Raw genomic sequence first — 13,417 nt, 5'->3', positions numbered from 1 at the left:
GGCGCGCTGCCAGCCGCGCCCGGCCCGGCCCGGCCCTGCCCTGCCTGCCGCGGCGGCACCAGGAGGGGGAGGGGCGGCATCAGGAGGGGGTGGCCGTCGGCACCGGCGCCGAGGGGCCGGCCGCCGCCCCCCCAAGGGTGCTCGCCCCCCACACGGTGCGCCGGTGGGTCTTCCCCGTGCCCTGCCTGTCTGCTTCCTGCGAGGCGGAAGCAGAGGGACGCGGGGGCAGGGCGCACAGCAGTCGGCCGCGGAGGGCCCCGGGGGACGGTCGTTGTCGTCGCGGTCCTGGGCGGGCCAGCGCGGAGGGTCGGCAGGGTCCGCAGCAGCGCGGCGCCGAGCTTGTTGTTGGCGCCGCGAGCCGCCGCGCCGAGACGCGCCTATAAGTAGCCGCGGCGCCGGCGCAGGCGCTCACACCTCGATAACAAACCACGCGGTCATCATCTCGCTCGCTCGCTCCCCCTCTCGCTCGCTCCCCGTGTCTCGCTCGCGCTCTCGCTCGCTCGCACCCTCCCCCGACGCTCCCCGATGCTGCGCGACGCCGCCGCGCTCGGTCACCTGGACCTCCGCTGCCGCCGGCTCGCCTTCTACGCCTGGCTCATCCTCTTCGTGTTCGGCTCGGCCCTATGAGTATGAGAAGTTGGTCGGCGCGCGTTACGCAACCCAAAGACAGCAGCGGCAGCGGCAGCAGCAGCAGTAGCAGCGGCAGTAGCAGCGGTAGCAGCAGCAGCGCACAGTAGCAGCGACCAACCAGCGAGGAGCAACGCCTCCCCTCCTGCACCGGGCGTCCTGGGCGCGTCCCAAAGGCGGGTGCCACGCAGCCAGGCGAGAGCCACCCTGGCAGATCAGTCCTAGCCCGGGCGCACCTCCGTGTCGACGTGTATACCGCACCAGCCGACGGATAGCGCCACCGGCACCTCCCCGTCGACGGCCACCTCTCGTCGGCGCCGCAGTGCGTCGTTCTCCCTAGTGTTTGTGACTATGTGCCCCGGCGGTCGCCTCCAGTAGGTGCCGTCGGCTCCCCCAGCGCCTTCGCCGAGTAGTGCACCAGCAACGACATTACCTCCACCTCCGCCGCCGTCGCCACCATGGCGAACGCCACCGTCCTGCCCCTGCCCCGGCATCCCGTCGGCGGCCTCCTCGCCCAGCCACTCGAGGGCCTCGGCCGCATGTTCTACATGGTGGAGCCCGAGCTCACCACGTACAAGACACCCGAGGAGGTGCCCTTCTTCTTCAGACAGGTGAGTGTTTCGCAGGGAGGCCGGAGGACGGATCCGCCGCTTAACTGAACGGGCCACCCGGGCGTCGTTGTTTGCCCAGCCGGGACCGTTAACGGCCTCGGCGGATCGTAAATATCGTCCGACTGCGACGCTGACGACGATAGACTTACACTAGATTGGTATTCGTATTCGTGTATTCGGGGAGCCGGCCCGGGCAGAGTGCCAGCGCCGCACGGCGTCCCGTCGCCGCGCATACTATTCACAAACCTCTGACGTTGCACTCGCGGCCAGCGCGGGGGAGCGGGGGAAAGGGGGGAAGGGGTGTACCCTTGCAGCCCGTACGGGACAAGTACACCGTACACGCTCATTAAATAACTAACACCAGGGTGAAACCGCAAACAGGTTGACTGTTTTCTTTCGTCCCAGGTCGACATTCGGTCATTCGAGAGAGATGGTGGAGGGGGGGGGGGGAGGTATCTGCGCGTTATCTCCGTGCGAGAGTGCACTCGCGGACATGGCAGGATAGCGCGTCGCCGGCTGTCAATCAGGACCATCGCCACCTCCACCTTCCCTTCGCGAACGAGGAAAACTTTTCCTCCTCGCTACTTCTACCAAAAAAAATGGAAATGCTACAAGACTGACAAAATTTTGCGCTTCGGCGATAGAGCGACCCCGCTGAATAACGCCAACAACACGTGCAGCATATATATCGTGACCATACCGAGCGCGTTATGTACCACGTGACAACGTTTGTTTACTCGGCACGAGACACACATACGTGACAGGCCGCCGCCAGAAGAGTCTTCAATTAGACCCCCCCCCCTCCTCTTCTGCATCAGGCGGTGCGGGCGCACAGCGCACAGCAGCTTTGGTTGTCGTCGCCGCCTGGCCTAGAAAGAGGAGGGGATTGGGGGCAAAGGGATGGATCGCCAATCAGTGCGACACAGCCTTGCTGCTACCGCTGCTGCTCCTCTCCTCTGCCTGCTGCTGCACCGAACCAAATTGAATTCGATTTTCCCGCCGGGCGCGTCTCCTCCTGCGGCGCGGGGTTGGGGTGCGCTGGCGTTACTCGTTTTAAACGAGTGACTCATGTGTGGCCGCGGTCGACGCCCCCGCTCGCTCGCGGCCCGCCGCCCGCCGTGGGGTTCGTACCGCGAAAACAAAAGGCAGAAGAGGCTTTCCGAGTTGTCTTCGACTCGGCATGACGGCAATGCAACGAGGGTTCTTTTTTCGGGGACGGGGAGGAAATGCTTACGTGTTGGTAGACAGCTTCGTGTCACACGTGACATGGAAAAGAAGTCACTGATTTAGTTTTCGACTCACCCACACCTTTTTCTCTTTCGCAGGCCTGGCCGTACTTCCTGGCCTTCATCGTGCTGGAGAACCTCGTGCTCTGGCTGGAGCACAAGCCGCTCTCGCGCCTCAACGACTCGCTCACGTCCATCTCGCACGGCATCTTCCAGGAGTGCGGCAGGTATAGGTCATTCCGAGAGGTTTCCGAACTGCGGCTTTGGCCAAGATTTGCCGGCTTGAGCGGCCGTCTGCCACTTCATTTGTCCTTACCTGACGGCTTCTCTTTCTCTGCGCCCGCACAGACTGGTGTTCCGAGGCGCCGAGCATTGGATGTACATCTACATCTACGAGAACTTCAGGCTGGCCGAGCTGCCCTGGGACTCGGCCATTACCTGGTACCTGGCCCTGGTGGGCGTGGACTTCTGCTACTACTGGGTCCACCGCGCCAGCCACGGTCAGTGGTAGTTCGCATTTGCCAATCCCGTAACCTGTAATGCAAACACAAAGACAAACAACTCTGCGCTTCAGTGACTTGCAACGCCAGTCGAGAGACCGGCACGTGTGACCTGAACACACCGACCAACTTAAACTCACGTGTAAGCACACGTGTTAACTCACGTGTCCTCCAGAAGATACTTGAGCTACTCGTGAGACGGCACGTGACTTAATGCGCTGACCGCTGACTAAACTTTAACTCACGTGACGTGACTTGAATGCGCCGACTAACTTTAACTCACTGTTCTCCAGGAGGTACTTTAAACTGCTCGAGAGACGACACGTGACTTGAATGCGCTGACTAACTTAAACCCATACGTGTTCTCCAGAAGGTACTCAATCTACTCGAAAGACGGTACTCAAGCTACTCGAGAGACGACACTTGACTTGAATACGCCGACCAACGTTTAACTCACACGTTTCTCATTTCTCCATAAGGTACCTAAAACCACTCGAAAGACGACACGTGACTTCCACTCGCTGACCGGATATAACTCACCGGATTAACTCACGTGTTCTTTGGAGGTTGACCCCAAGGTACCACTACGCCGCCACTACTAGAGAGATAAAAACACGTGACCTGAATACGCCAGCTCTCTAGAGGAGACGACACGTGATCCGAACACTGACCGACACTAGCTTAGGCTCACGTTCTGGTTCACAGCAAATTACCACAACAATCATGCACCAAAAACACCTCTCGAGAGCAACCGCGTCCGTAATTTTAAATTACTAATTTAAAATTGCACTCTTTGTCCTTCCAGAGGTGCACATCCTGTGGGCGCAACACCAGGTGCACCACAGCTCCGAGGACTACAACCTGGCCGTCGGCCTGCGCCAGTCTCTACTGCAAGGATGGTGCGGATTTGTAAGTAAAACCTTCTCAAAATGCGACTCCCGCGCGTTCGGGCGGCGTTTCTAGAAACACGAGAACGACGTCGGTGAATAGCGGGAGCAAGAGGAGAAAAAAAACACCTGCTCACGTTTTTGGGTTGACTTGATGAAAAACTTTCCCCTCATCGACAGGGCCGAGGCTATTTGAATTAATCGCGCCGGCATTTCGTTGTTTTTCTCCACTCCGCGTAGCCAGCGGTTGAGAAAGCGGTGGTGGTTGATCGCAGATTTACAGACCAGCTTCTCGAACATCTATCTCTCTCGCTCTATCTCTTGCCCGCGAGTCTCACGCACCACCACCCTCCCTCTGCTCCCCCAGGTGTTCTACCTCCCCATGGCGCTGATCGTGCCCCCGGCGCACTTCCTCACCCACCAGCAGTTCAACCTGCTGTATCAGTTCTGGATCCACACCGAGACGGTCCAGACGCTGGGCCCGCTGGAGTGGGTGTTCAACACGCCCAAGCACCACCGCGTGCACCACGGTCAGTTGTCTGCGCCGAAACTACTTATTTTGGCACGTTTCTGTAACGTCCATTGTATGCATCGTAGTAACTAAACGACGCCTAATTTGACGCTCTCCAGGCTCCAACCTGTACTGCCTGGACAAGAACTACGGCGGTTTCCTCATCATCTGGGACCGCCTGTTCGGGACCTTCGCCGAGGAGCGACCCAAGGAGGAGACGGTCTACGGCCTCGTCTTCAACCAGCCCTCCTTCAACCCCTTCTACCTCCAGGTAAGCAACGCGGCGACGGCCGTCTGGTCTTAAGAGTGTCCGGCGTTCTTGTCGCTAACGCTAGCCGTGTCCTCCGCTTCCAGATCTTCTACAACAAGAACGTGATCAACAAGGTCCGCGCGATGAACGGCTGGAAGAACAAGGTGTCCGCTGTCGTCAAGGGTCCCAGCTGGCTGCCGGGCCGACCCTGGACGGGCGCCGAGGAGGACAAGATTGACGTAAGTCGCAAAGCTCGCACGTGTACTCTGGGGACACGCCCCTATTATTCTTTTTTTGTTAGGGTGTTAGGCACACTGACCTCGACTGCCACACCCCCATGGGGCCGTTCAGAAACCCCGTGGACAAGAGGGGGTACAAATAATGTGGGGTTCCAAAATGGCCAAGACGGTAATTAGAGTCCAAGGAGGCCACGTGATATTTTTACCACGGGGTACAAATATCACGCGGGGTCTCTATGAGATCCAATGATGTTCCTGACCATTTTGGTACCCCATATTGTTTGTACCCCTCCCTTCTTTTCTCCGCGTGGTTTCTGAGCGGCCCCCAATGGTACGGCATCAATCACTCTGCCATCAACTAACATCATTCCGATGTCAGTCGTCCAGCCCGCCATCAGACAACTGACGCCCGAACGACGTTTTCCGTTGGATCGGGACGTCCCGCCCCCTTACCTTCCTCACTGTCGTTGCGCGGTTGGCAACACTGCTCACGGCAGAGAGGCCCGCGTCGCGCGTCGCCTTTTTGTTTACGTAATCACCTCAGCTGCTGCTGCGTCGCCTGTCGACGTGTGCCTCTGAATCGCTGAACCGATTAAAGCACTCCCTGATGAACGGCCTAGCCTTGCGCTCTGCTGCCACGCCACTAACGGATATATGTTTTATACAAGGGGGACGGGGGGGGGGGGGGTCGCCCCGCCCGCCCACTGGTCGGTCGTGTCTCTCCCGGGCCCCGCGAAAAACCGCGAAATAGGAATATACGAATCGAGACAAAAAGTCACAGACGGCCGCCCAACTCGTTATGGCCGCCGAGACCGAGTTTATTCCGTCCGCGCGGTGTTCGGTTTTTGCGCCGGTCGCTTCGGTATCGGTTTGGCCAGGCGATACATTGGCCGCGCTGGCCGCGCTGATCCTCCGAGCGCAGACACTGGATACACCACGCTGCCGCTGCCGGCGCGCCTGCCCTGCCCATGGCACCCGGAGCGGAGCCGGAGCATGGCCGGAGCCCTCCGGCTTTGGCCCTCGCGGTCTCGCTTCTCGTGTTCCCCCCCGGCCCGAGTACTCGCAAAGCCCAGGCGATCGCGTTACCGCCGCTACTCTGCTCCCCGACCGCGTAGGCAACCCAACTGACTCCCAGCTGTTTCCCACCCGCAGGTGAAGCCGCGCGACAAGTACGACGTGCGCCTGCCCGTCTGGGTCAACGTCTACCTCTCGGCCCACTTCCTGCTCGTCGTCCTGGGCTTCCAGGAGCTCGCCCTGCGGTACATGGTGAGTGCATCTGCAGATGTTTCGTGCAAACCGGGGATCATACACGATCAATTCCTATTTTTTTAATGTATTTTTTAGATTAATGTGGTTTTTGAAAACACTATCGTTAATTGTACAAAGTCCAATTTCCAATTGAATTTGAAACATTGCTGAAAATTGTTAGTTTTACAATAGTAGTGACCGGATGAGGGCAACTACGGCCGATAGCCGGCCATAGGAGGGAAGGTCGGGACAGCGGGCGCGCCCTACATTCCCTTCCCATCGGCATTGGCGATAAATAGGTCCTCTGCCTCTCTTACCTGCTGCGCTGGCGTTGTTGCCTGTGTAACGGGTGCGGCTCACTCTCACGGAAGGTCTCGCGGCAGCTCGTGCGAACAGGTTCGCCTTTTGGTTCGCCTACATCGTCCCCCGAGCCGACCATGCGGCGGCGCCTTACAGCCCGAGCGAGCTGGCAACCCGCACGCACGCGTGCATGCGGTGCAGCCTAGCTCCACTACAGCAGGCGCCTGGCGAATCGGCGGTTTTAAAGGGCGGAAGGACTAAAGATCTTCAGTGAAAAATTGAGAATAAATTACAAAGATTAGATTTCGAAATTTTTCAGCAATTTCTTCAGTAAATTTTACTTTTTTTTTTTAGAAATTTTTAGTAATTTTAATGTAGTAAGAAAAAGTGGCTATTTTATTTTATCAACATAAACATTTTGAAAAGTGTCCGTATCTACCTGTTGTGCGCCACTCACACGCCCTCTCCTCCTGCCCGCAGAGCATGAGCCCGCTGGTGGTGCTCGGCTTCGTCGCCTACATCATCGCGTCGCTCACGACCATCGGCATGATGTTCGACGGGCGGCCGGGCGTGTGCCTGCTGGAGCTGGCGCGCTGCGCCGTGTTCGTGGCCGCCGCGCCCCGGGTGTGCGGCCTGCTCGCCGGCGCGCCCTGCGCCCTCCTCGTGCCCGGGCTGCAGATCGCCTTCGGCCTGTCCGGCCTCTTCTGGACGCTGCAGGCGCTCCGCGTCCTCCAGATCAAGATCAAGACCAAGTAGGCCACCGCCGCGAGGGTGCGGTGCGCGGCCTCAAGCAACGTTGACTTGTGCCAATGTTTTTGAGACAGTACCCACCAGAACAGTCTCTACCAGAAGGAATTTTTAAAAAATGAATCTTCCCTGAGACTGTTAGTCCACGGAGATAACCCGACATCGAGTTCACAGTGCCATAACACGTGTGATATAGTTTATACTTTTTTTAGCGCAGTAAGTGTCCAGGCTCGGTGAGGGTACGCAAAAAGAGTAAATAGATCAGACAAAAATTTCTCGGGCCCACGGAGTAGGGTTAGTTTATTTAATTGTAATTAATAACTACTACTAATAATAATATGAGTGATTCATTCGTACGTAAGGAGTCTCAATGTGTTCGTTCGTAGTGCCATAACGCCTCAATGTGATAGCGTAGTATTCCAAAATGGTGTTCGTTAAGTTTTACATTATGACATATTATATTTTTATACGTGAGCGATGCCATTCTGCCATTCTACGTAGACTGGTTTTTAATTATAATCTCATCTTCATTATCAAATTGATTTATAGGCATATTTATGACATTAGTTTGTAGAAAACGACTTTCAACTATTTATAATAAACTTTGACAAGCTGTATGGTCGCGAAGCTTCTTTCGTGCCGAAAAGCGCACGCGAAAGTATAAGGAATATAAAAACATGCGCCGATGCGAAACCCTCTGATGTTCATTATTTTTTTCCCTCCCCCAAAACGAACTCACCCTTCTCGTAGATACACCACTATCTACGCCTGCTTTTTCCTGGACTCGGTGTTGATCTGTGTCACTTCCTTCAACAGGTCGATGACAGGATTGTCTCTGTGACAGGAGAGGGATAAACACGTGTAATTAATAACTGTCTCATCCAAGATAGCGACAGTAAAACAGTCCACGCCAGGCCAGGCCAGCAGCCAGTCGGCAACAGGATTACAAATCTCACAAGTCCGTGACGCGCGCTAGGGGGGGTCACCGGTTCCAGAACCCACTCGCGGCCCAGGTCCAGGTCGGGACCGGCTCACCTGTCCTTGTACTTGGAGTTGGCGGTCAGCAGCTCCAGGGTCAGGATGAGCAGGCTGAGCACGACGCCGCCCACCACGAAGCTGAGCAGCGGGGTGACCTGGCGGAGGCCGACGTAGTCGAGCTCGGTGACGTCGCTCAGCGCGCACCTCGGGCGCAGCACCGACCAGCGCAGGCGCTCCCGTGCGAGCTGCCCCCGCTCCACCAGCAGCAGCAGCCTGCACAAGGCATATGTCCCTCAACACGACCTTGACCATGACCTCGAGCTTGGTTCCGTGTTTCACGGCGTGCCACGAGGGGTGCTTCACTCAAACATATTAGAGTATGCCGTATACAGTCAAAAAAACAAATCAGAACAATTCAGAGAAAATCCAGAAAAACGTCATGGAAACTTTGGTACACGCTTGAAAGTAAAGTGAAGTACCCCTCGGCCTGAGGTACGACCGCGGGCGGGCACGGCCTTCGGGCAACACTTACGCCTGGTTGATGAGCTCCCGGTAAGGCGACCTCTTAGGGGTGGCCAGCCCGAGCAGCGCCGGCGGCAGCAGGGGCAGCTCCTGGAAGCGGCAGATGTCGGACTGCGACCAGGTCGTGGCGAGCATCTCGTACATCGGGAAGGGAGAGCCGACGACGGCGAACCTGCCGTGGCGCGCCCGCGCGCTTGCCTCCCGCAGGTCCACGAAGCCACCCCCGCCGACCGTCTCGTTGATCTTCCTGTCGTATAGCTCGCGCATCAGCGCGTCCGAGGACTTCTGTGGATTCCAACACCTCCGCGTCATACGCCGTCCCTCAAGCAGTCACCCAACCGGCACGCCACCTCGTCGACACAGACCGTGAAGTTGGCGCGGCTGAAGACGTCCTGGTCGGCGCCGATCACGAACGGGCTGTCGATCATGTCCCGGACGTCGTGAGCGAACGGCGGCGGGAAGGTGAGCAGGAACGTGACGATGCCGCTGGAGTAGAACAGGTTGACAAACAGGCTGAAGAACTCGAACACGAGCAGCAGAGTGCGGCTGCTGGTCCAGCTGGTCGTTGTCGTGAACCCCTGAGAGTGAGAAGCTACGGGGTCAGTGAAGTCTACAGTCTGCAGGTCTCACATCGTGCCGGAGTCTCCGACCTGTCTCGGACCTGGGCGCACACCATGCTGAGCGCCGTGGTGACGGCCGACGCCCACGAGTCTTCCTCGGCGACGTGACCCTGGTCGAAGTGCACCTCCCAGTAGCCGACGGCGCGCAGCACCACTGCCGTGCAGAGCACCAGCGTCACTAGGATGTACCACACCTTGGCGTCGAGCGGGCGCAGCCAGGCGTTGTACGACCAGAGCGCCGAGGGGTTCTTGAGCACCATGACGCGGCGCTCGGTCCACAGCGGCATGCAAGCGTAGTCCATCACGTCCCAGTACTTGGCCTGCATCTCGGTGGCGGTGGCGAGCAGGTCCAGGTCGCCCCGGCCGATGCGCCGCAGCAGCGTAAAGTAGTGGCCGCCCTGGAGGCGCAGCCTGGGACACAGGGACACGACGACGTCAACGCGAGGTCGAGAAGGCAACACCGTCGCCGATAACAGGATATATCGTTGAGTGAGAGCGATGCGCTTACGAGACGTTGAGCATGTCCTGGAGGTGGGAGACGAGGGTGTGGCTGAAGGCGGCCACGTCAGACACCAGAGGCGCGTTGTCCTTGGGCTTGCCCAGCACGTGCGGCAGGTCGGCCTCCCGGTAGCCGCTCACCTGCGCGAGCAGCCAGGTCAGGGGAGGGCCGCCGCCGCCGCCGCCGTCGTCGGCAACTTCCCTCGAAATAACGCCGTACCAGAACTCCCGCCCGCAGCACCGTGCCGTAGAGGTTACGCCTCCTGGAGGACGTCGTGCCCGGCAGGAACGCGGCGTACCCCGCGGCTTCGGTCCAGGTCCCCGTCAGCTGCATGTGCACGGGCCCCCGAGACCTCACCGTCGGCCGGAACGCGTCCACCAGGTGCACGGTGCGTCCGTCCGAGGCCAGCGACGCCAGCGTCACCTCGCGGCGCGGCAGAGAGCAGAACGTGGGAGATCGCGAGCCCCTAGCTGCACCCCGCCGTCGTCGCGACAGGCACGGCGTCGTACCTCACTGTCCGGGCGCAGGTCGAGGCTCTCGGCGAGATCCCGCATCTCGGCCTTCGTCGAGGAGGCGTTCCCCGCCAGCACCCAGTGGCGGCCGCCGCCGAGCAGATCCGCCGCAGAACTCTGCAAGACGGCAGACACGGGTGTGCAACGTGTTGCCTGCCTCCACGGCGCGCCACCACCCGGGTACTCGACGGTGTAGTACCTGCCGCAGGACGCGCAGCGTCTCAGCGCAGCCCGTGTGTAGAAAGACGCCCACGGACGTGGTGGCCTCGCCGAGCACCCGCCGCACCTCCGCCCCGCTCGGCCTCGGGGTCGCGATGTACGTCGAGCCCGTCCCGGCGACCTCCCGCTCCCAGAGCAGCGCGTCTAGACCGTTGAGCAATACACGACGTACCCACCCCACAGTCACCCGACGTCCACACGCCACCGCCGCGGACGCCAAGTACATAGTATAGTTCACTTACCGGCATGATCGCAGAGAACGGCGACCACGTGCCTGAGCCCCTTGTGCTGGAAGACGCTCCTGGAGACGGCCCTGCCCAGGTGCACGTCGAGGGAGTCGCAGGCCAGGAGGCAGAGCGCGGCCGTCAGCGTGCAGTGGAGGGCGGCTCTCTGCAACAGAACGGCGTCGACGCCAACGTGGGGTCCAAAACACCCTCACACCCGGCCCGTACCCACCTCGCACGGCGACAGCATGCCTCCAGGGCGGAGAGGGCTCCGTGCAGCGGCTCCGGCCAGCAGCGGAACGCCCCTGGCCGCTGCACAACACCCCAGTAGAACACCCCCACCCCCCGCCTCATGGTTTATGCACCGAGCACGGCGCGGTTCCCAGCCGCGGCGACCGCAAATCGTCCCACAAAAAGGGCCTTTGTGTCGTGTACGTGAGCGCCGTCGGCACGATTTGCTTCATACGGGACTCGCATCGATAATTGGGACTTCCCGGCCGCCGCCGGCGACACGCGGGCGCGTGGTGTGTTGCCCACCCTCCAGGCGCCCCGCACCAGCACGGCCCGTTGACTACCTTTCAGGCGCCCCCCATGTCCCATTCACTACCCTCCAGTACCTCCAGACGCCCCGCACGTCCCGTTTGCCTACCCTCTACCCTCCAGGCGTCCTCCCCTACACGGCCCGTTTCCTACCCTCCGGTGGTGGCGATGTTACTGGAAGGGACAGAGGTGACATGATGACCACTTCGTCTCATCGGAATCATTTTGACAGTCGTTTGGCTCAAAGTGGGCCATCAGGTTATGGCAGCAACAAGTAAGCCTTCCGTTATTTGGCTACCTAGGAAGGTGGTTAGTAAAGTGACAGAAACTGTGGTTGTTGGAAAAATACTGTATTTACCAAGTAAATGCAATGTGAGAATAGTAAAATGTAAAAGCGACAAATATTCAACAAACAGGTGCTCACAAAAATGGAAGCTTATAAATTAGATTGCGCTGATCATTCTTGAGGGAATGATGAAGTTAATCAGAAACGATGCATTTCATGAGAATTAAATGCAATTAGATCAACCATACAATAAATACTGTTTCAACATTCATTGACATACCTATTGAAAATGCACCGTGATTCACAATTAGTTTTACAATTGAAAACAATCACCAATCATCCAGTCTACAATCTCTCAATCACTGGGACTAAGTAATTCACTTACAGTAACTCCACTCCACATCGAAAGTACAAAAGGAAAAAAGATGCACAGCATAGACTATTTTAGTACTGACTATTAAAACTGGAAAGTTAAAAAAAAAAAACATTAAAAAAATAAGTAAAAGCAACAAAACAAAAAGTAATAAAAAATACAGTTTATCATGAAGACATTATGTTTCATATCATCCAAAAATCATAGCCACCTAGATTCTAAAACATTATTACACCAATGCCATTGCAAAAAAAAAAAAGAGAGAAGAAAAGAGCTTCACTTCAAACAGACTCAAAATGTTAACACAGTGGTTTACAGAAGATTGAAAAGGAAGTACAAAATAGGATATAGCCAGATTGTAGAAGTCATGGTCATTCCCAGCAGTCTTGAAATACCAAACCAGATGGTTGACAGGAATCCAATTTGAACAAGGATGTTCAAGATGTACAAGCTAAGGAAAAAGAAACGTAATTTTAGGTCAAGCTCACGAAGGTGGTATCAAATAATAATATTAATACAATTAGGTTTGAGGAATATACTTACGTCCTGTGCTTCTTCCTGGCAGCAGGAAGAGTTTTTGGTTCTTCATTGTTCAAATATCTGCGTACACCAGCATGCATGTGCTCAAAATAATCATTCCATTGGATAGAGCGAATGTCAAGTCCGAAAGCCTCTTTGTCCGCAGGGCTCAGAGATTCGTGTAGTTCTAAAGTCCGTTTGTTGTCAAAGAACCATTCTTGAAAAATAAATGGAGCAAGGCGCGCCAGAGACTTGCTTACATTTGTGTGAAGTCGAACAAGGCTATAGAAACAAAATTTTACAAATATGTAAGTATGAATAAAGGGACAGAAATAATATCTTTGTAAATAAGACAAAATAAAAGCACTTGACTTACATGGGTCTACCACCAGCAACCACTGTGAGGGCATCAAAGAAGTATGCAGGGAGAAAATGGACAAAGATGGCTGAGATTCGGAAAAGAGTGAGAGATGGAAGTAACTTCAACGTTGGGTACCACACTGCTGCCTTTAGGGGGAGTGAATCAAGCTGGTGAGGAATGCGATTTTCAATAGTTGCCCAACGGAATGGATTGCAAGTGCTAGATGTGATGTGGTAAACTGGCATTTCTTTGGGCCTGAAAAGGTAGGGAAAAAATTAATTACTGTACAGATTGAGTACAGACAGGTGCATAAGAAGAAAAACCAACTAAGGACACAAATGGATAGTACATACTTATTTGTAGCTGTGTGCCAAGCTGACACCAGCATTTCATTGACCACAACATCAACAGGAATGTAGTCATAAACTAGCTCTTTTCCAACAGGAAGTCGACGAACAACTCCCTTAGCTGCACCCATGAAGAAACCAGAAGGTCCATTTTTGGAGTTGATCCATCCAGGCACAGGCTCCTTCCAAGCACAGGTAACTAGAAAAGTAAAAACAATATATACTTCAAACTTACAATGACAAGGCAATTAACAGTTCTTCGGCAATAATA

The 13,417-nt window shown here is 56.3% G+C and overlaps 3 protein-coding genes across 3 annotated transcripts; 1 reads left to right on the top strand and 2 right to left on the bottom strand.

Moving 5' to 3' along the window:
* Positions 1-283: 283 nt before the first annotated feature.
* LOC113208554 (alkylglycerol monooxygenase) lies at positions 284-7,839 on the top strand. Its single transcript, XM_026425602.2, has 9 exons — positions 284-1,238; positions 2,564-2,691; positions 2,813-2,964; positions 3,770-3,873; positions 4,219-4,381; positions 4,482-4,633; positions 4,717-4,851; positions 6,004-6,117; positions 6,880-7,839. Exons 1-9 carry the CDS (start codon positions 1,086-1,088, stop codon positions 7,153-7,155), a joined length of 1,377 nt encoding a protein of 458 aa, XP_026281387.1. The 5' UTR covers positions 284-1,085; the 3' UTR covers positions 7,156-7,839.
* LOC113208545 (ionotropic receptor 75a-like) lies at positions 7,696-11,051 on the bottom strand. Its single transcript, XM_052276461.1, has 11 exons — positions 10,953-11,051; positions 10,739-10,886; positions 10,477-10,640; positions 10,275-10,394; positions 9,985-10,188; positions 9,775-9,905; positions 9,308-9,677; positions 9,012-9,224; positions 8,657-8,931; positions 8,182-8,397; positions 7,696-7,981 (listed from the first exon to the last, which is right to left on the bottom strand). The coding sequence occupies exons 1-11, from the start codon at positions 10,968-10,970 to the stop codon at positions 7,909-7,911; spliced, it is 1,932 nt and encodes a 643-aa protein (XP_052132421.1). The 5' UTR covers positions 10,971-11,051; the 3' UTR covers positions 7,696-7,908.
* Positions 11,052-11,594: 543 nt separating this feature from the next.
* On the bottom strand, positions 11,595-13,345 carry LOC113208537 (putative fatty acyl-CoA reductase CG8306; the record flags this gene model as incomplete). Its single annotated transcript, XM_052276462.1, is given in 4 exon segments — positions 11,595-12,370; positions 12,463-12,720; positions 12,815-13,054; positions 13,153-13,345. Coding segments are annotated over 4 exon segments (830 nt in total), but the record flags the coding sequence as incomplete, so codon positions are not given.
* Positions 13,346-13,417: the final 72 nt, after the last annotated feature.

This window comes from Frankliniella occidentalis, unplaced genomic scaffold, assembly GCF_000697945.3.
Source record: "Frankliniella occidentalis isolate FOCC.00 unplaced genomic scaffold, Focc_3.1 Scaffold3023, whole genome shotgun sequence".
Classification (NCBI taxonomy): Eukaryota; Metazoa; Arthropoda; class Insecta; order Thysanoptera; family Thripidae; genus Frankliniella; species Frankliniella occidentalis.
The sequence above is the reverse complement of the archived record's forward strand: the minus strand, read 5'-3'. Positions and strand labels throughout refer to the sequence as shown.